Source organism: Panonychus citri, unplaced genomic scaffold (genome assembly GCF_014898815.1).
Source record: "Panonychus citri isolate SS breed McGregor unplaced genomic scaffold, ASM1489881v1 Contig00138, whole genome shotgun sequence".
Lineage (NCBI taxonomy): Eukaryota > Metazoa > Arthropoda > Arachnida > Trombidiformes > Tetranychidae > Panonychus > Panonychus citri.
Genome location: NW_026515543.1, coordinates 2,687,790 through 2,710,401, shown reverse-complemented (window position 1 = coordinate 2,710,401; position 22,612 = coordinate 2,687,790). Strand labels below are relative to the sequence as shown.

At 34.4% G+C, this 22,612-nt stretch overlaps 4 protein-coding genes across 5 annotated transcripts in view; 2 read left to right on the top strand and 2 right to left on the bottom strand.

Annotated features, from left to right (window-relative positions):
- The first annotated feature begins 3,970 nt into the window (after positions 1-3,970).
- LOC128393603 (death-associated protein kinase dapk-1-like) lies at positions 3,971-7,183 on the top strand. Its single transcript, XM_053353795.1, has 4 exons — positions 3,971-5,410; positions 5,796-5,991; positions 6,073-6,729; positions 6,788-7,183. Exons 1-4 carry the CDS (start codon positions 4,629-4,631, stop codon positions 7,181-7,183), a joined length of 2,031 nt encoding a protein of 676 aa, XP_053209770.1. The 5' UTR covers positions 3,971-4,628.
- Positions 7,184-10,047: 2,864 nt separating this feature from the next.
- Positions 10,048-12,015, bottom strand: LOC128393149 (clumping factor B-like). Its single transcript, XM_053353278.1, has 3 exons — positions 11,245-12,015; positions 10,924-11,162; positions 10,048-10,845 (listed from the first exon to the last, which is right to left on the bottom strand). The coding sequence occupies exons 1-3, from the start codon at positions 11,251-11,253 to the stop codon at positions 10,155-10,157; spliced, it is 939 nt and encodes a 312-aa protein (XP_053209253.1). The 5' UTR covers positions 11,254-12,015; the 3' UTR covers positions 10,048-10,154.
- Positions 12,016-13,630: 1,615 nt separating this feature from the next.
- LOC128393484 (uncharacterized) lies at positions 13,631-18,794 on the top strand. Its single transcript, XM_053353670.1, has 3 exons — positions 13,631-13,892; positions 13,995-17,723; positions 17,800-18,794. Exons 1-3 carry the CDS (start codon positions 13,695-13,697, stop codon positions 18,175-18,177), a joined length of 4,305 nt encoding a protein of 1,434 aa, XP_053209645.1. The 5' UTR covers positions 13,631-13,694; the 3' UTR covers positions 18,178-18,794.
- Positions 18,369-22,612, bottom strand: part of LOC128393483 (death-associated protein kinase 1-like) — a 45,253-nt gene continuing 41,009 nt past the window's right edge. For both annotated transcript variants that reach the window (XM_053353668.1, XM_053353669.1), the window contains one exon: positions 18,369-22,505. In XM_053353668.1, the coding sequence (XP_053209643.1) occupies positions 18,936-22,505 (3,570 nt within the window). In that variant the 3' untranslated portion in view covers positions 18,369-18,935. The remainder of the gene's footprint in view (positions 22,506-22,612) is intronic.

Sequence of the window (22,612 nt, the reverse complement as noted above, 5' to 3'; positions counted from 1 at the left end):
CGATTCTCGTACAAATTAAAATGTTTTATTGAGTCTCGTTCTTGATTATTTGAACACTTAGCTTATTGACCATATTTTTTTGTGTTTTCTTTCTGTTGATCTAGAGATTGTGATCATACTATCAAACGATTAATGATGTTCGATTTATTAACTGTACTGTTGATCTTCAGGTAATTGGAATTGTTTTTCTTTGCTTCCTTTAGCTTTTCCCTCTACCTGGGCAGGAATATGAGTAATTAATTTCACTATTCTAATATCAGTGAGAGGAAGATTAATAACAAAAATAATCTCTGAATCTTGATCTTTCTTAGAGTTTCGGTTTCATGAATTTGTAACATTTTTTTTCTCAGACTTTATCCAATTGGAGTTTCGATATCAAGATATCAATCTATCTTCAGATACATAAATTATTCTGTTTAACTGAGTTAACTTCTGTTTCGTTAGATGGTGATAATATTGTCATTGTTTACTGTTCAATCAGAATAGTAAAATAAAATCTCTGGACGATCAACTCATCCTTATGTGAGTCTCACCAATTGTGACCTCTGAATCTTTGAATGAACTAATATCATTTGTCAAGGACCAACATATTCAGATAGAATAGAAAATTTTGCTCGATACTCTTACAAATGAAAACATTTTATTGAATCTCGATTCTAATTGTCTGAACATTTGAAGTATTTAACGTCTTTTTGCCTTTTCTTGTATCGTTCTAGATTGTGCTCTGACTATCAACGATAAATGATGCTCGATGAATTAACTGTACTGTTAATCTTCAGGTAATTTAAATTGTTTTTCTTTGCTTTCTTTGCTTCGCCTCTGATTAACGACCGAATATGATTTATTAATTTCATTATTCTGATTTTAGTACGAGGAATAATAAATTTAGCATGTCCATTGATCGATACTCGTACAAATTAACATTTTATTGAATCTCGATTTAGATATTGACTTAGTATCTTTACTTGCTACATCTCCTTTGCATTTCATTTTTTCTCAGGCCTCGTCCGATTAAATCACAAAATTAACTAAGATAGTTGAAAGTTTGCATTGAACTGGAAAACTTTGGATTTATAATTATCACTCGAAACTCTTTGTTTACATGAATATTTTTCACATTAAAGTGTAAGAAGCTGAATATATTTTAGCAAATTTTTATTAGAAAATAAGAAATTACAATTAATATTTTTCTCATTCACATCTTTCACTTATTAATCATTTGGATGTGTTGGTGAATTTCTTATTCCATCTCTAATTCTACAAACGTTAATTGATTATGCTTTCAATTAATCTCCAGGTAAATTGTTCTGTTTAACTGAGTCAACCTCTCTGTTGAAATGAAATGTTGAAAAACTCTGTAGATGGTGATAATATTGTTGTCATTGTTTATTTTTCGATCAGAGAATAGTAAATTTAACACTTTGCCCATTGATACTCGTACAAATGATCATTTTGTTGAGTCTCGATCGGAACGTGTTGAACATTAAGATTAATGTGTTTTCTTTTCTTTTTCTTCTAGAAAGGACCAAACTGTAAACGATAGACGACATTCGATGGACTAACTTTATTGTTGGTCTCTAAGTAATTTAAATTGTTTTTCTTTGCTCCTTTAGCTTCTCCCTCTGTTAAATAGCATAGAAGGTGTTAATATTATTGTCACCGTCTTTGACCCCATCAGAGAATAGTAAATTAAAATTTCCCACGGGGAACTCATCCTTATGTGAGTTTCAAAATGGATTTTGACATTTAATTGATATATTTCGCCTCTGTGATGCCTTGATGGAACTAATATCATTCGTCAAGTGTACAGTAGATAATAGTAAATTTAGCACTGACTATCGATACTCGTATAGACTAACATTTTGTCGAGTCTCGACTCTATCGTGTTTGAACACTGAGATTAATTTCTTTTCTTTTTCTCTCTCTCTCTTTGTTTTCTAGATTGTGCTCTGACTATCAAACGATTAATGATGTTGGATGAATTAACTGTACTGTTGATCCTCAGGTAATTGGATTTATTTTTCTTTGCTTCCTTTAGCTTTTCCCTCTACCTGGGCAGGAATATGAGTAATTAATTTCACTATTCTAATATCAGTGAGAGGAAGATTAATAACAAAAATAATCTCTGAATCTTGATCTTTTTTAGAGTTTCAGTTTCATGAATTTGTTACAATTTTCTCTTTTTTTTCTCAGATCTAACTCGATTGAAACTTCGAAATCAAGATACAAAGACATGTAACTTTTTTCATTTTCTTTTTGTTTCTTTCTAGAATTAGTACTGGCGATAAAACAATGAATGATATTCCATGGTAAATTTTTTTTTCAATTGTTTCCTTTGTTTGTAAGGTGATACCTCTTCTTAGGCAGGAATATGAAAGATTAATTTAATGTTCTTGACAGATGCAGAGGAAGATAATCAATCAAAATAATTGAATCGATTCTCGTACATTTTTAAACTTGGGGATTTTATTGAGTCTCGATTTTCATAAAGTGTTTCATATCCGCTTTTTTGTAACATACTTTTTGTTTTTCTCAGGTCTAATCCAATTTAATCGCAAAAATAACTATCATAATCAAGACGATTGGAAAACTTTGGATTCATAATTATCACCCTACTCCACACTTTTTGTTTACATGGATATTGTTTTCATCAAATAGGAAAAACTCAATTATTTGAGTAGATTTGTATTTCATTTAAAAGTCATTTAGTCATTTTCTTATTCACAAATCAACAAGTTGTAAAAATTAAATTAAATCGTAAAATGATGAAGGTTGTAAAGGTAAACTTCCTGTTCGATCACAATCACAGATACACAACTTTAGATTTTCTGGTAAATCAGGCAAGATTTTGATGTTTGTTGATTGTGCGAATATTGAAAACTCTTGATGTGGATTACGTGTGGCGTGAGTTACGATGTAATTAGCAGAGGTAATTGATTGACAATAACTAAGATCAACAACCGTCAAATCAGGACAGTTTGATAACAGTGATTGCAAATGAGAATCAGTTAAATTAGAATATGGTAATCCTAAACTTTGCAGGTGATTTAGTGAACAAATTGAATCGGAAATGGTAGGACGTGAATGTAACCACCGGAGTTTGTGCATATTGGGATAGATGTGGAGATGAGTTAATTGTAGGTTGTTTTCCTTGATTAAATCGAAAAACTTGTGAGAATATAATTTGAACCTGCCTGAGATTTTAAATTGTTTCAATTTTCGGCAATTTTGAAACACCGACGAAAACAGTTCTTCCAATGTATCATTTTCACATTCGATTCTTTCAATGTCCAAAGATTCGAGATTGGACAAAGCAGAAATTCTTTGGAATTGACTGAAATAACAGTAACAAGCTTTAAAAGTCAATTTTCGAAGATTCGAAAGTTGCAAAATTTTATCGAATTGATTCTCTTGCAATGGAAACAAAACTTCAATCTCTTGGATAAAACGACCACTTGAGTTAATTAAATGATTTAGAATATCATTTTTAATGACCAAATTTCCCAAGATCAAGTGTCGAATTTTGGGTCCAAGTTGTTTGAAACATTCTCCGGTAATTCCATGATTGGCTTCACCTTCCTGAGAAAATTTAATAATCAAAGTTTCCAAATTGGGACAACTCGCAAGTAGCAGAGACAAACTTCTCTCATCAACATTAGATGGACAAATCAACATTCTCAACTCAGGTAAAGAATTAATTTCATCCAATCTATTCAGATTGCCAACAATTGAATCAAATTCTAAGCTTTTAATTAGTTGACACTTGTTGATCAAACACAAAAACTCACGAGTTAAACTGTTGATATGAAAATATGAATGAGATTTGATTGTTTCAAGATTCAATTGTTGATCGATTCTGATGATACACTCCTGATTAAAGGTACTATTCTTAATAAAATCAACTCGACAATCACTGGTGGTCACCATAATGATTAGAAGGTAATTAAATTTAATAACAAAACCGAAGAGACCAAAACAAAAGTACAAAATTTGAATTCAACTTCTTTTATCAACCAATCAGAGTGAAGAAAAAGTTTATGAGCGTTTTTTGAAAAGACTAAGAATTTACTTCTAATTGTTAACAATAAATTATCAGCGATTATAAAAATACAATTAATCAGTTTCAACTCTTCAACAATTAAATTCTCTCTCTAATTGATATAATCAACGTAATCGAGTCACGATATTTTAAAGGCCCACAACACACCATACAATTATATGGACGAAATCGCTGAACAATATGGAGCTAAGCCTAACCTGTGGAAATATTTTTTCCCCGATCCCGTGTTTTGGTACAAACTTTACTTTGGAAGATTTTCCTGAAGTAAAATTAAGGAAACGATTAACAAATTCGAAGAGAAAAAGAAAAGAAAAACTCATTAATTTTATCGATCAGTTTCGTAATTAGTTCGAAGACTTTTCGAGAAACCGAATTCTCACTATTCACTAATTCTCTACTTGAACTTGGTGTTGATTTGAATCTGCTTAATAAGGTTTGCTAATTGTTCTTGATTCTAGTTATTATTCATTTAATGATTTGGATTTTGGTTGAAACTTTTTAGATTATCAATTAATCATTGAAAGGATTTCTGCTCTCAATTATTCGTCATCATATAATCGTTGGCTTGATGTTAATCCATGGAGGTGCTGATATCGAAATCGCTGATTCGATTGGAGAGAAACCGATTCATATTGTTGCTCGAGAAGGTCTTTTGTCTGTTTGTCAATTACTCTGTTCTCTTAATTGTTCAGTTAATGTTTGCAACAAATCGGGTCTTTATCCGATTCACTTAGCGGCTAAAAATGGTCATATTGAAATCGTTCGTACCCTTTGTTTAACTTCCTGCATCATTGATCAGAAAAATCGTGATGGAATCACCGCTGAAATTTCAGCTTTAGCCCAAGGATTTAAAGATATTGCTGAACTATTGGTTTCCATTAAAAATGAGACTCTTCGAGCCGAATATATCAACTCATTGATTCCCTCTGGTGAACCTTTAACACGAGTTAAACTAAAACTTTTGGGTCACTCAGGGGTTGGTAAAACAACACTTGTTGAATCCCTCAAGTGCGGCTATTTTTCATCCTGGTTTCGCAGGTCATCTCGTGGTGTCACCGCTGCCACCGCTTCAGCAGTAGTCGCTTCCTTGCCAAGTATTGGTAAACGATCAGTTTTGGCTAAAAATTCAATATCCTCATCAAAATCTAGTCTTGATGCTTCACCTTTTAACACCAACCACGGCGACATCATCATCTTCAGCCCTCTTCCGCCGGTGGATCGTCTAGTAGCAATTGTGGCAGTGGTTCGTCTGCCACCAGTGATTGGTAGTTCAATATCTTCGATAGCAACTTCCTCGACAAACTATGGAAATGGTAAACACTCAAACCATAGTGGTTCCAAGTGTCATTGGTAGTACACTTTCCAATGGGATGATCGGTGGAGGACATTTTCATGGTTCTTTTGAATTTTAGTAGCCTTCATCATGAAAATTCAACCCGAGGAATCGATGTGACTAACATTTCACCCTCCGGCGTTGGTGATCTGAGTGTTTGGGATTTCTCTGGATGTGAGTTACCTTCAAGTTTACGATCACTTTTTAAATGAACCAAATTGTATTCATGCCATATTATTTCGTGCCTGTGATCGACTGGACATTCAAATGAATCAGGTTCTCTATTGGCTCAACTTTCTTCAAAGTCGATTACCAGTTGTTGAACCTTTAGCTTTCGGAGGTAAAGCCAATTTCAGCCAAAGTAATTTTAATCGCAACCCATGTCGATCTATTATCAAATAGGCCAAATTTTCACGCTTATCCAATTAACAACAATACGAACACCAATACAACCTCATCTAATTCAATGTCCTCCGTTTCACCCTCTTCTGTTGATTTTGTCAACAGAGAAGTGGCCACTGTTTACCAAGTTGTAATGGAAAAATTTTCCACCGTTTTCGATATTCACAATCAAGTTCTTATCATGGATTCTCATGCTGTCGGTTCTCAGGCCATGAAGCAGTTTAAAACTATTTGTCAACCATTCGGTTAAACTATTGGAAACATTGTCACCTTCAAGTGGACTTTGGAATCGGTCATGAGCGCATTGAATCATTGGAGAAAAGCTTTATCAAACTTTCCAATTCTAACCTATGGTCAATTAATTACCATGATTCGTGAACAAATTAACCCGCTAACCGGTGAAGAGCATGTTAATCAAATTTTCCGTCAATTAGTTTCAATGGGTGAAATATTTTACCTAAAATCTAAAAATGATCAAGATTTAATTGTACTCTGTCCTAAATGGTTAACCTCAACGGTTGTCGGTAACCTCTTAAGTGAAGATCAAATAATGAAAAGTCCAATTTCAGGTCGATACTCTGTTGATGAGATGCAAGACCTTTTCCCGTCCGTTGATGCACTTGATTTACTTCAAGTTTTGGAATCACTTTCCCTTTGTACTCAATGTGATTCCGGTGGTGATATTGAATATGAATTCCCATATTTTATTAAACAAGAGAGACCTGAAAGTCCATTACTCATTGCAGACTCATTGGATGACCATCATTCTCACCATGATCATCACCATCATCAAACCAGCAATAATCATCATAACAATTCACCTGAATCATCAACCGATGGATCAACGAGCTCAAATCATCATAATAACAATAACAATCATAGTAATACAATTATGGCCGAATTCGGTTGCAATGTGATCCAGATACTCCGTCTGGTACATTATTGACCTGCCTTTTCCTCGACTTCAAACAATTTTACGTTCATTGGTCCAGGAAAACAACGATATTGACAATTCCCTAAAATTGGAACAATTTTGCAACACAGTTAAACTTTCTTTCGGCCCATTAATGGCAACCCTAATACCAACAATACTTTCCTGTTCCCTTCAATATGAGGCCATTGAATTACGAGTAATTGGCCCTCGATGTAAACCATTAGACGCTTTTCACTTTTTCTATGATCTTTTATCCCTAATTGAATCTTCCATTGGTTCCATGGCTCCAGCGCTTCTACTCCACCGACACTATTTAAGTCCAACGGAACTGGCCAAACATAAACTTCACCCATTAACCTATTCACCATCTCAATTGATTGATGTTGCCCTTAAATCATCTCACCCTCTGGAAATTAATATTTATACAAATTTTCCCATTAAATTAACTAATTGAATCTTTTTCGCAATTTAAATCTCTTAAATCTTAAAAATGAAAATTGTGTTCGATCCTCTTAGAATTATTCTTTGTCGCATAAACTAAGGGTGCGGCACTTCCAGAGTTAATTTCTAAGTTTCAATTGATAGAGAAAGTCATCTTCATGGCTTGAGGTGATTTCGAATCAAAACAATGATTAAGGAATTAGAAGAAAAGGAGATTATGATTAATCTTCTGTTTCTGTGCATTGCTTGAGGTGTTTTTGCATACTGAGTAATTCAGATTCTTTTTTGAATCTATGGGTAAATAAGTTTAAAAAGTTTTTTTTACAATTTATCTTGATATTCAAGGTGTTACTTGAATTAAACGATAAACTTTTCGTTTAGAAATAAGAATAAGTTTATCAACTTTTTTTCCATTCAAAACTTTTTCTCAGTTTAGTTTTCAGTATCAGTTCAACAGGTTGTTAATTGTATTTCTTTTCGAAACTTTTTTCTTCGATTCGATTCTATATTATCAAATTTCTAAACGAATACAAACATGTTAAAACTTTTGCAATTTGTTTTAATTATCATGTTGATTGTTGTAATTGAATGTTTGCCACTGGATCGATTTGTATATTTATCGCTCAAATCAAATCGAAACACAACTGATAATCTAAAGGTAATGATTAAATTAATTGTTTCTAAATTTGATGATGGATGTAGTTGTTTCAAGTGATATCAAAAACCCTTGTTTTCTGACTGAAGGACAATTAAAATCAATTTTGATTTTATTAATAATTTTATTTAGTAAATTTAGTAAAATGAAATTATTTTTTTCGTTTTTTTTTCTTTACAGTTTTCCCGAAGTAATTTGAACACCATGGGACAAGATTCTGAGAGAGATTCTTTCATGAAGCGGTTGGCCGCATTTAATGAACTCCGTGGTGTTTCCATGACCTCATCGCCAACGAATAGTGAACGACCACTTGATTTATTTTTTCTGTACACCGTTGTTAAATATGGAGGTGGTTTCCAAGAAGTTTCTAAGAAAAAAGGATGGAAAGCAGCGGCCGTTGTGTTAAATTCGAGTGCTGAAAGTGTACAAAAACAATATATTGAACATCTTTTGCCATTTGAGTATACATTTGATCGAGGCGGCATTGATTTTACGACGTTAATTCCACAAGTGGAAAGCAAATCAAATAAATCTAAAGATGCCATGTTACAAGGTCATAGTGATAACAATTCGCAAAGTGGTTTCCCGCTGACTCCCACCTCCATGGAACCACCTTCATCACCTTATCCTTCTGGGCCATCGCACATAGGTAACAACTATCCATCCGGTCATCCACAATCTCATCCGGGAATGTATCCAAATATGACCGCTGGGAATCCAGAATCATATCCAGAATCAGATGGTCCAGATGATGAAGATGATTCTGGACTCAAGGATTGGGCACAAAATTTAGGATTAAAAACCGCTAAACGAATGACGGAAGGTACGGCGAACCGACTTGTGACTATGGTTGATCTTTTACAAACTTTAGGTACTTCGAAGGTTGTTAAATATTATTTTCCTGGTTCAGCTGATTCTAATTTGCAAGGTAGTTATCCCCAGTCCACCACATCGGTTCAATATGAGGGTCATACAGGTCATAATCAACCACCTGGACAAGGTTACCTTGAGCATCAAAATTATCCACTTCAAGGAGCCATGAATGATTATGGTCCCAATCATCATCTTGGACAACCACCTCAACAGCCACCGAGCAGTTATGGGAATTTGGGTGGTCATTTACTTCCTGGAATTCAACAGCAAATGTATCAACCACCTCACCAACAATCTCAGCATCTGAATTGGCGAATGATGCAAAGTGGTTATAACAATTATCCTCATCCAGGAAATCCAGCAATAGGGTCTCATTATCCTCCGCCACCACACCCAGGATCTGGTCCTGCTCCTGGTTATCCTGGTGCTCAACATTATCAGTATCCTCCTTATCCTTATCATCAACCACCTCATGGTCAATATCCTCAACAGCATCCATCACATTATCAACAACATTTATCGTTACCTCTTCAACAAGGTTACAACTATTTACCACCAAGTTCACAACCACCATCAAAACCAAAACAGCAACGGAAACGAAATAAAAAAAGAAAAGTTAGTAAAAAAACAAAAAATGGCGGTAATTAGTGTTGAGGCTGATCGATGATATACGTCCATCAACAAAGACATCATAAAGATTCATAAAGTGTTCATCACTCCGCTTTTTGTAACATACATACATTTTTCTCAGGTCTAATCCAATTTAATCGCAAAAATAACTATCATAATCAAGACGATTGGAAAACTTTGGATTCATAATTATCACCTTACTCGACACTCTTTGTTTACATGGATAATATTTATATGGGTCCAAGTCCTAGATGGACAAATCAACATTCTCAACTCAGGTAAAGAATTAATTTCATCCAATCTATTCAGATTGTCGACAATTGAATCAAATTCTAAGCTTTTAATTAGTTGACACTTGTTGATCAAACACAAAATCTCACGAGTTAAACTGTTGATATGAAAATATGAATGAGATTTGATTGTTTCAAGATTCAATTGTTGATCGATTCTGATGATACACTCCTGATTAAAGGTACTATTCTTAATAAAATCAACTCGACAATCACTAGTGGTCACCATAATGATTAGAAGGTAATTAAATTTAATAACAAAACCGAAGAGACCAAAACAAAAGTACAAAATTTGAATTCAACTTCTTTTATCAACCAATCAGAGTGAAGAAAAAGTTTATGAGCGTTTTTTGAAAAGACCAAGAATTTACTTCTAATTGTTAACAATAAATTATCAGCGATTATAAAAATACAATTAATCAGTTTCAACTCTTCAACAATTAAATTCTCTCTCTAATTGATATAATCAACGTAATCCAGTTATTTACAATATCAAATTATTTATAAAGATTCACTTGTTGTTGTTTTGTTGGTGATTATTTTTGTTGTTGTTGGTTAATTTGGTTAACAGGTTGATTTGAGAGTAAATTGTTTTGATTAGAAATTTTAATTGTAGCTGTTGGGTGAGATTGTGATCGGTCAATTTTTCCTGATTTAGGATTAATTGGTGGAGTATATGGTTTGGTTATATGGGAATTTGATGATCGTCGTCTATCATAGTCCATTGGATTTGAGAGTTGATATTGATTGTCAAGAGTGTTGATTGATTTCATCTGATTTAACCAGGAATCAACTTCAGCGGGAGTTGGTGGTGATTTATCAATTAATGGTGATGAAGGAAGAGATGATGATGATGATGATTGGGAAGATGATGATCCACGAAGAGCTGACATATGATTGTTAACAATACTCTTTTGACGAGCAAATTGTTGAGCGTTTGTAAGAACTGATGATTTAGTTGATTGTTGTTTCATGTAAATATGTTGAGGTAAATGTTTCTGATTGTTTCCATTTCCTTCAATCAATCGACCTCTAGAAGCCCAGGAATCTTTGTGCTGAATTGATTTAACTGATGATTTACCCCAAGGATCATAAGAATGATGTGAATTGTGATGATATTCAGGTTCGGGTTCAGGTTCACTTTCTGGTTCTGGTTCAGGTTCAGGTTCAGATTCTGGATATGGTTCAACTTCTGGTTCAGGTTCTGGCCAAGCTTGATTTTGATTCCTACGAAAAGAGATTAACCCAAAAGTAATAATAAAATCTAAAATGGAAACAACAATTAACTTTGATCAATCAACTTACCACCAAGAATCTTGTTGATTTCCCTGATTAGTTGCTATCGAAATCCCTGGAAATTTAATTGCAAAAGGCGATGAACCAGTTGATGGTTTAAAAGTGGCCGCAATTTTAATCGGAGGTAAATTAAATCGAGGCATATGAAGCACGAATGGCGGCAGATTAACACCAAAATCCAAATGCAATCCACCAGCGGATACAATTGAGATTAAGCCAAGTAAAAGGTTCACTCTGGTTACTAGAGACTAGAAAACAATACAAAAAAACGAGGATTAGATTGGAAACAATCAAGTTAATCAATTAATAACACAAAAGAAAACAATTTACCTCCATCATGAAATGTATTAAGAATCAACAATAATAAAGATTAAGACTTAATTCAAACAATAAAGTTAATCCAATGATGATCACAATCAGAATTGACATGAAATGATCAACTGATTTTTGATTGTTCGGTGAATTAATTTGATCAATATTATCTCTCACTGACTCTCTTCATCTTCTCGTCACGGATTAATTATTAATTTGATTGATTTAATCCAATCCTTTTTAGATGAAATTGAATTTAGTCGATAAACTAATAATTAATTTGAGCAATTAAAAACCAACCAAGAAAAAGATACTTCCTCTTTTGCTTAAATTTCACTCTTTCTTTTTCATTTCTCCAACAATTAACTAATTAACCTTTTCAATTGTTAATTTTCACTCTTCCCACCTCATCTCAATTAATTAACTGACGATCATTTTTATAAAACAATCAACACAAGTTTAAAACAATTAAATCAATCGTATGAAATAAACTTAATGACATTCACCAGAAATTGATCAACAACAATTAAAGATTCACAGTTGATTAGACTAATTAATTGATGATTTTTACCTGCAAACAATTTGATAATCAATCAATTTATTAACCATAATGAAAATGAAAATTAAGTGAAAGTTAATGAACCAATTCAGTAATCACAATTAAATTTTAATTTCTTTACATTAAAATTATTATCAAAAATCACTTTCATTCAAATGATCGGTTTTCTAATCGTTAATTGCAAATTTCCTTTACTTAAATTGTTGCAAATAATTAATAGAAAACTAGAAAAACAAATTGATTGATTATATAATTAACTTCATCTTAATACTAATCAGTAACATCCAACAATTTTGTGATCAAAGAGTAATCAATTAGTAACGACAATCCTGAGTATCTTTAATTGTTGTTAAATAATAATATTTATATTTAAGTCGTTAATTGTAATATAAGAAACAATCAGGATCAAAATAATCAAATCTTCATGTTAAATCACAATTAACAGAATCACGATTATTTTGAGTGATTAGATGATCTTAATTCCTCTGTTAAATAAATACTAACAATACACTTAAACAGTAACAATCAATAATCAACACAATCAATCAAAACAAAACAACAAAAAATTATTATTTAAGGATTGATTTAATTAACGATAATTTCAATTGCTCTTCAACAAGTTTGGTTAATTATTTAATCAATTCTTTATATAACTAACTATTATAATCAACAATTAGACTGTTTTGATTAACTTTGAGCTCTTCAATTGTAAATGATGAAAAGTATTAGCAAACAATTAACGATTGATGGTCATCGGATTAATTTGATTACAATTGAATTGTAGTTAATTGTGTATCATTGATATAAATGATTTAGTTTCTTTTGATTTTTCTCTCAAATGATTAAACGTTAATTGTTGGTTAATCTCAATGTTGTTATGGAAAAACACTAATATCAGAAACTCTTAATCTTAATCAGTGATTAATTAAATTGTTTGAAAATGAAAGAGAGAAACAAAATCTCAATGACTGATTACAATTAAGAACCAAAATTAATAAGAAAATTCCGTCAAATTGTTAACAATTAAAGCTTAATTGTTGATAATTTGTTTCATCTCAATGAAATTATGACAAGTGAAAGTTTATCATTGATTCATCAATCATTTCAAACAATTAGTTGTAATCGTTATTACAATTGTGATCATGTAAACAATTAATAAGTGTAACTACTTAAATATTTGATTAAAATCATAATAATAACATTGATAATTAACTCAATCTAATCATTAATTTCCTGTTTAGGTCTAAATTGTAATTATGATTAATACAATTTTAATGCTGAGCTAAGATTGGAGACAATTAGTTAATCATCTTGTATTCAGTGATCAATGGGAAAAGTTAATTGTCACAATAACAACAAGATCAGACGAAAGTAATTAACTAAGTAAGAAAAAAAATGTAAAATCAGCTAAATTGTGAGACTTAATTTCTGATAACAATAAACTTTAATTAGAATACAAAATCAAATGAAAACATAACATTGATTATGTACAATTGATTGTGATTGATTAACGAAAAGAAAATATTATTAGTTAATTGTTTCGATGAGAAGAAAATAAATATAAATATAAATACACTGATTAACTAATCAAGTTAATTCAGTGATCAGGTCATGATTAGATTAATTGAGATAAATTCCCAGGTAAACATTTGATATGAAGAGGCAACTAGAAAATTCAATCAACACAATCAACTAATTTATTGGACATTAAATGATGAAGATAAACCTTTTTGAAGATGAAGAGCCCTTGAGATCATCATCAGGTAAGGAGGAGGTTACAAGTTAATTAATTGTGATTAGTGATTTTTGTGATTAAATTGCGATAATCAACCAGCTACAAAAACAAGAAAACATTGGGATCGGTAACTAATTTTGCTTCTTGATTTTTTGGGCTCACCAATAAATCAACATGAGTCTTCAGTATTGTTTATTTGTTGCCTTTTTGGTGCTAGTGTGCGACACTAATGCCTACAAGGTGGGCGATAAATACCTTTACAATTATCGTGTCAACACTTTGCAATCATTATCATCTCGAAATGGAGCTTCAACTTGGTCTCGATTAAATCTCGAAGTTGTCCCATTATCACCATCGTCTCTCAAATTTAAGGTAAGTTAAAAATTCGTAAATCTTTTTTGTACATTTGATTCGATTCGTGAAGTGTTTTTTTTCTCATCGTTTTGGCCTTTCGATTCGCTCTCTTTTGATCAGATCTCTTCCATTACGAATGCTCTTGGGTCACTTGCTGAACCAAGTGAAAGTACCGATCCAAATTATGGTCTAACCAATGAATTCGTAGCTACTTATGGTAATACAATTGAATTCAAGGTAAATCCTACTGACGGTAGATCGGCAATTGGCTTGAAAAAGTCGATCGCTTCGCTATTCTACGTCCAAAGTCTGAATGGAAATTCATTCAGTGCTCTTGAAGAATCACCTATCGGTACATGTAACACTATTTACACCGTTTGCCCAAGTGGTCGAAATGTTACCAAGACTCGTGATTATGGTAATTGTACTGAAGACATTGATATGGCGGGTAAAAAGTTCAGCAGCCCAGACTTTCATAAGTGTACTCGAAGTCCCGAATACACAATTCCATGGGTAAGTCGAACAGCGACTTTCAGTTACTCTCTCAACGATGGAATCATTAAAAGCTGCGAATCCATCGAAACTGTAAGTTTTACCCTCTTTGGTCACAAATCATCTTCGTGCGTTGAAATTAAAGGTTCACTCACACTCGAAAGTACAACTACAGCGACAGCATCAGAGATTCCTAAAGGTCTTTCAACTGTCCCTGTAAGTGGTAAATCACATCCAAAGAGTAAGGAAGATTTTGACTCAGCCGTTGTTGACCTTGCCGAACCCTCTAAATACGCAATGTGGCCTAAATTAGAAGTTGCCAATCTTATCAAGACCCTTGAAACTTTAAGCACCTCAATAAACGCAGGTATGAGTTCACCATCGCTTTCCAATGATAATTTCACAATGGACTTTATTGAATTACAATTGTCCATGAGTCGATTCAGTTTAACTGAACTTCAGTCCATCTATTCAACAATTAAAACTCGAACCGATGCTGTACCTCGATTGTTCTTGGATGCACTTCGATTTACACCAAGTAATCCAGTTTTCTCATTCATGAAAACTTTCGTCAAGAGTACCGATAACAAGGAGAAATTTGCACTTCGAGGTTACTTACAAATTATCCCGTTCCGTGAGCTTAAGGTCACAAAAGCGCTGCTCGATGGTTACCTTGATCTTTGCAAGCAATCGCTTGGCTCTGGACTAACACAAACTTGTTTCTTTTCCTTGGCTAACGTCCTACAAGTCCATTGTACCGATGCTCGAAGTAAAAGTTCCGATTCATGTAATTCGAAAATCTCAACCCTCTATTATGGTAAAATGATCGCCGCCATTAGAGAGATCATACCGGCAGATGATGATCGTGATCTTCTTGAAAACGGTATTTCAAACAACGTTTTCAATGAAGAATCATTGAAACTTTTGCTCACCCGAATCTCTGATCCAAGATTAAATGTCCGACGATCTGCTACCGTTGCACTTTTCGGCCATCGATTGGACTCTAAGAATGTACCAACCAGTTCCATTCAAAATCTTCTCTATGGAAAAGTAATGAATCGAACTGAAGATCATGTCGTTCGAATCTACGCTCTTCTTGTTTACATGAAGACTGGACCTTCTTTGTCCCAATTCCGATCTTTGGTTCGATACATCGCCGATCCAAATGAAGATGAACAAGTCGCACATTACACTTTATCTCTTCTTAAAGCTATGAAACACTCGGTAAATCCATGTTACTCTAGTTTCGCACTTCTATCCAAGTATGGAATTCGTGAACTGAAAGCAGTCAAAGGTCGATTCTCACACACGGCTTTAGCTTTGTCCACCGCTCGAATGTATGAATCATATGATAAGGACTTCGGCTTCGGTGGTTCAACCGTATTCAGTTACATAATGAACAAGGATTCTTTATCAGCGAGCATCTATTTAGAAGAGAAAATGGTGGTCAATGGTTACACTGGTGGTCATCTCGCTCTCCTTTTCGAAACATTCCCTCGACAAGTACCAAGTGGATTCAAAAGTCCAGATACCAAAGGTCTAAGTGAGACTTCTAAAGCAATTGTCGAAACCATAGCCTCCATTTACAATCGAACTCACTCATCTCTTAGAGTGATCAGTACCGACATGAGAATTTCGTTCATGATTAATGGTCGAATCGTCGATTCGCTCGATATCTTCTCATTGATGCAACTTTTCCAGGGAAGTTCTTACACTTCGTTCAACAAAATGGTGATCGGTCAACAGTTTTACAATTACGTTCAAAGTGAACATGGATTCACCCTGTTCAACTTGATGGTCTCAGGCGGTGGCCTTTTCGGTCGATTGGGATCAATGAACATTGAGAAACCTTCAGCCGATATTATGTTCCAAGCCGCTTTAACACCAACCCTAAGACGAGATGTTGGCGCTTACACTTTAACTGGCCTGAAATCACCTTTCGGCTCAGGTAGAGCTGGTATTATGACCTCAATCCAACGAACCCATAGGCTACCATTGAACATTAGCTACGTTGTAACCAAGAAAACCGCTCAAATCAAGTGCAAAATGCCAACTGAACCAACCGACTTCATGTGGTACCGTATGAACGCCTTTACATTTAATGATAAATCATCGATCGGCTCAATCAGATCATCATTGAAACCCTTGTTCGTTGATTACAACGGTAAACCTGAAAACGATGCCGTTAAGGCCAAAACAATCTGGAAAGGTTTCCTTGGAAATGGCTTAAGAATGACAACAATTTACAATCGACCTCGACCCATGGACGAAGTTGGTTATCGATACCGATTATTAGAAAAGTCAATCTACAACGACGATATGAGATTAGTTCGAATGAAATTTGAATATGGAGCTTTAGTTGTTCCAGTTGATTGGAAATTAACTCTTCTACCCGATCCAAAACTCTCTGAATTGACCTTTGCTTTCAACAGGTCAATAAGTATTACCAATGATTCTCGTACTGGTGAATATCAAATGACCGTTTTAAAAAATAGTGAGACAATCATCTCATCTCGAGTCTCTTACAGTTACACAAACGATTTCCTTAATCACAATTTACGATTATATTACAACAATTATCTTCGAAACATTCATACTTGTGTCAAGGGTGACGTCTTTTCACCAAAGGTCAATTACGCCCGATACACATCGATCGATGGTCTTTCAGGTTCAGAAGATAAACTTCATTTCAATGGGTCAGTTTACTTTGACCAATCATGTTCAAAGAAGGACATTATCATAAAAGGTGAATTTAGTCCGTCCGAAGATCAAAAAGATCCGAAATACACTCAATTGTATTCACAATCTTGCGGAAAATATGGACTTATGACCAATAAGATTCCATACTGTCCAGGTTACCATTATCATCTTGGCGAGTTGAGGTCAGTTAAAATTCACATCACCCATAAAGATGTTCCCTCATACTTTTGGCGATACTTGACCTACATTCGCAATAAGGGTATCCAAAAGTACGTTAACCAGATCAGATATTATGGTTCGAATGAGGTTTCCGATCCATCGGTCACTCTAATCTCCGCTAATTCAACCTGGTTTTCACCCTACAAATACAATGTATCATACAAGATGACCGGACGGGAAGAATTCTGGCAAGATATTCCATCGACTGGCATGAGTTGGCCTAATTCTTACAGTCTCTTCGACTACCATACCTACGAGTCTTTCTCCCGAATAACTCGAATGCCCTATTGTTATGTCCAAAAATCACGACTACGAACCTTTGACGAGCATTCATCCAATGTGACAATCAAACCCGATTGTCTAAAAACACTATTAATGGACTGTTCTACCGGCAAGTTCATGGTTCTATTTTCCCAAGACGCTGAGGGCAAACTCGAGGTAAGATCAGAACAAATTTAAAAGTTCGAAATTCTTTTCATCATAAGGTACTAATTAACCTTTTCTTCTCTTTCAGACCATCGAAGTCTACGTCGAATCCCCTGCAACTAAACTTGAGATTTCACCCAAAACGAACACGATTAAACTTAATGGGTCACCTTACGATCCAATGGTCAAATCTAAAGCCGTGGATGTCAAAGATTTCGGTATTTACAAAAGGGTCCGAATCATGGGCTCGAATAATATTAAGATTTTCTTCGACGATGTCGGCATTTACGCTAAAGTAAACAAGATGAACTTCGCTACTCTATGTGGCCTTTGTGGGAACATGAATAGTTGTCATCATGACGATCATCATCCTTTGCCAGTTGCATCCTCATCTCCTCATGCTCATCACTCTGAGAACCTTTGGTTGACCAAAGATGACCGAAACACCGCTAAAGCTTGTGTTTAAAACGCGAAAACTTTCATCAGCAATTTGATTAATTGTTTGATTAGATTAACATTTCCATTAGAAAATAGATGACAAAGGCACAATTATCATAACAATTATCACGAAATAAGATCAAAAATCAAATCGAAATCATTTTTTTCTAATATTCGAATTTTTTTCAATAAATTGTTTCAAAAAAAAACTTTGATTCATTTAATTAAATTTTCAAATGTATTGATTGTTTTTAATTTCAAGATGGCACTTGAATTGTTGTTAATCAATTGTGAGACGATTAATTGTTGATATAATGGTGATCATTGTTTTATATCTGTGATTTAAAAGGGAAAGACACAAATCAAAGGCCAATGGAAGATAATTAATTATGATTGAACATCGATAATTAAAAATAATGACACAATCAACAGATTACAATTGATAAAATAAATCATAATTTTGTTTGTTTACAACACACAATGGACTAGGAAGAGGACAATTAAGGTGACCTTTTTTTGTTTTACTTTGATGATGGTGTTTCTGTTTTGTTTTGATTGTTGTGACTTGTAAATCACTGTGATAATTATGATTAAAACTAATTAAAGTGAAATAATTTCCAGTTGAAATCATTTTAAAATACAAAACTAATTGTAGAAATATTGAAATGGTTAAAAGTTATCAGAAGAAACTTTTAAGCAAATTTTCAAGTGACAATTAATAATTATAATAATAATTTGAAAGATTTTACAAAAATTTTTCTTAATTGTTCGGTTAATTTAACCAATTTAACGAGATAAATTAGAACTGGATGCTTGTGATGGTGAACTGGTTACAGTTGATGTAGGCACTGAGGATGAGGTTTCATCGGAAAGAGGTGGACAAGTTGAGTCCATGTTTGAGAAGAGCGGGAAAACTTTTAATATTGGAACTGAGGTCAGAACTAAATTAACTGCATCCAAACGAGATAATTCCTGAAGTTTGGCGATTAACAGTGAAATTGTACAATAGGGATTACGGCAGCATTCATCGAGAACCCTCCAGGTTGGACTGATCGCTGTATTATTACCAGGATCTAATTTAGGTAATTTATCAGTTAAACCTAATTTAATTCCCAACATACACCAATCTTTTCCCATTGATTCGGGAGGGTCAAGCAAAGCGCAGAGTCGCTGCTTGGTGACCACTGGAAGATTATTAATGTGTAAATCACCAACAAGGGTTGGATTTAAAGAGATTGGTCCAAATGTTGTTGCTGCTGTTGTTGTGTTTCCTGTTGATCCTGGTGAACAATTTACAGATAATGGCGAGTGATTATAATATGTTGTTCCTTTGTTGTTAATTAATGGTGATGGTGGTAAAATTAATGGTGGGACTGATGGTGGTACATAGAAAAGACCAGAAACTTGAGGTTGTCGCAAATCAAGTTCATTTGGTTCTCGTGATTTGGCAAAGGCTAAATTAGTGGCTAAAGTTGTTGGATTGGTGGTTGACATAGTTGCTGTTGTTGTCGTTGTTGTTGTTGATGATGATGATGATGATGAAGTGACTTTTTTTGTTGTTTCGCTTAAAGGTGAATCAATATCAAAATTAAGGTTACTACAGCCAAAGGAAATTACATCAGCTAAACGTTCACCACAGCCGATTAGAGATCTTCCTTTATCGGAAGATGGTGAGACTGAAGATGAACAGGAAGAGGAAACTGATGAGATAAGTGATGAAGATGGAAATGAAGGTGAATCATTAATGGTTGGTGTTAATGTTTCTTCCAGAGGGTGAGATGATTTAAGGGCAACATCAATCAATTGAGATGGTGAATAGGTTAATGGGTGAAGTTTATGTTTGGCCAGTTCCATTGGACTTAAATAGTGTCGGTGGAGTAGAAGCGCTGGAGCCATGGAACCAATGGAAGATTCAATTAGGGATAAAAGATCATAGAAAAAGTGAAAAGCGTCTAATGGTTTACATCGAGGGCCAATTACTCGTAATTCAATGGCCTCATATTGAAGGGAACAGGAAAGTATTGTTGGTATTAGGGTTGCCGTTAATGGGCCGAAAGAAAGTTTAACTGTGTTGCAAAATTGTTCCAATTTTAGGGAATTGTCAATATCGTTGTTTTCCTGGACCAATGAACGTAAAATTGTTTGAAGTCGAGGGAAAAGGCAGGTCAATAATGTACCAGACGGAGTATCTGGATCACATTGCAACCGAATTCCGGCCATAATTGTATTACTATGATTGTTATTGTTATTATGATGATTTGAGCTCGTTGATCCATCGGTTGATGATTCAGGTGAATTGTTACGATGATGATTATTGCTGGTTTGATGGTGGTGATGATCATGGTGAGAATGATGGTCATCCAATGAGTCTGCAATGAGTAATGGACTTTCAGGTCTCTCTTGTTTAATAAAATATGGGAATTCATATTCAATATCACCACCGGAATCACATTGAGTACAAAGGGAAAGTGATTCCAAAACTTGAAGTAAATCAAGTGCATCAACGGACGGGAAAAGGTCTTGCATCTCATCAACAGAGTATCGGCCTGAAATTGGACTTTTCATTATTTGATCTTCACTTAAGAGGTTACCGACAACCGTTGAGGTTAACCATTTAGGACAGAGTACAATTAAATCTTGATCATTTTTAGATTTTAGGTAAAATATTTCACCCATTGAAACTAATTGACGGAAAATTTGATTAACATGCTCTTCACCGGTTAGCGGGTTAATTTGTTCACGAATCATGGTAATTAATTGACCATAGGTTAGAATTGGAAAGTTTGATAAAGCTTTTCTCCAATGATTCAATGCGCTCATGACCGATTCCAAAAGTCCACTTGAAGGTGACAATGTTTCCAATAGTTTAACCCGAATGGTTGACAAATAGTTTTTAAACTGCTTCATGGCCTGAGAACCGACAGCATGAGAATCCATGATAAGAACTTGATTGTGAATATCGAAAACGGTGGAAAATTTTTCCATTACAACTTGGTAAACAGTGGCCACTTCTCTGTTGACAAAATCAACAGAAGAGGGTGAAACGGAGGACATTGAATTAGATGAGGTTGTATTGGTGTTCGTATTGTTGTTAATTGGATAAGCGTGAAAATTTGGCCTATTTGATAATAGATCGACATGGGTTGCGATTAAAATTACTTTGGCTGGAAATTGGCTTTTACCTCCGAAAGCTAAAGGTTCAACAACTGGTAATCGACTTTGAAGAAAGTTGAGCCAATAGAGAACCTGATTCATTTGAATGTCCAGTCGATCACAGGCACGAAATAATATGGCATGAATACAATTTGGTTCATTTAAAAAGTGATCGTAAACTTGAAGGTAACTCTCACATCCAGAGAAATCCCAAACACTCAGGTCACCAACGCCGGAGGGTGAAATGTTAGTCACATCGATTCCTCGGGTTGAATTTTCATGATGAAGGCTACTACAAAATTCAAAAGAACCATGAAAATGTCCTCCACCGATCATCCCATTGGAAAGTGTACTACCAATGACACTTCCGGAACCACTATGGTTTGAGTGTTTACCATTTCCATAGTTTGTCGAGGAAGTTGCTATCGAAGATATTGAACTACCAATACCACTGGTGGCAGACGAACCACTGCCACAATTGCTACTAGACGATCCACCGGCGGAAGAGGAAGCTGAAGATGATGATGTCGCCGTGGTTGGTGTTAAAGGTGGTGAAGCATCAAGACTAGATTTTGATGAGGATATTGAATTTTTAGCCAAAACTGATCGTTTACCAATACTTGGAAGGGAAGCGACTACTGCTGAAGCGGTGGCAGCGGTGACACCACGAGATGACCTGCGAAACCAGGATGAAAAATAGCCGCACTTGAGGGATTCAACAAGTGTTGTTTTACCAACCCCTGAGTGACCCAAAAGTTTTAGTTTAACTCGTGTTAAAGGTTCACCAGAGGGAATCAATGAGTTGATATATTCGGCTCGAAGAGTCTCATTTTTAATGGAAACCAATAGTTCAGCAATATCTTTAAATCCTTGGGCTAAAGCTGAAATTTCAGCGGTGATTCCATCACGATTTTTCTGATCAATGATACAGGAAGTTAAACAAAGGGTACGAACGATTTCAATGTGACCATTTTTAGCCGCTAAGTGAATCGGATAAAGACCCGATTTGTTGCAAACATTAACTGAACAATTAAGAGAACAGAGTAATTGACAAACAGACAAAAGACCTTCTCGAGCAACAATATGAATCGGTTTCTCTCCAATCGAATCAGCGATTTCGATATCAGCACCTCCATGGATTAACATCAAGCCAACGATTATATGATGACGACGAAGAGATAAATGAAGAGCTGAACATCCATTCTGAAAGAGAAAAAGTAAACAATTAATAATTACAATTAAAATCAATTCTAAACAACCAATAAAAGAGAAACAGAAATTAAATGATTTGGATATTGATCATGACGAAA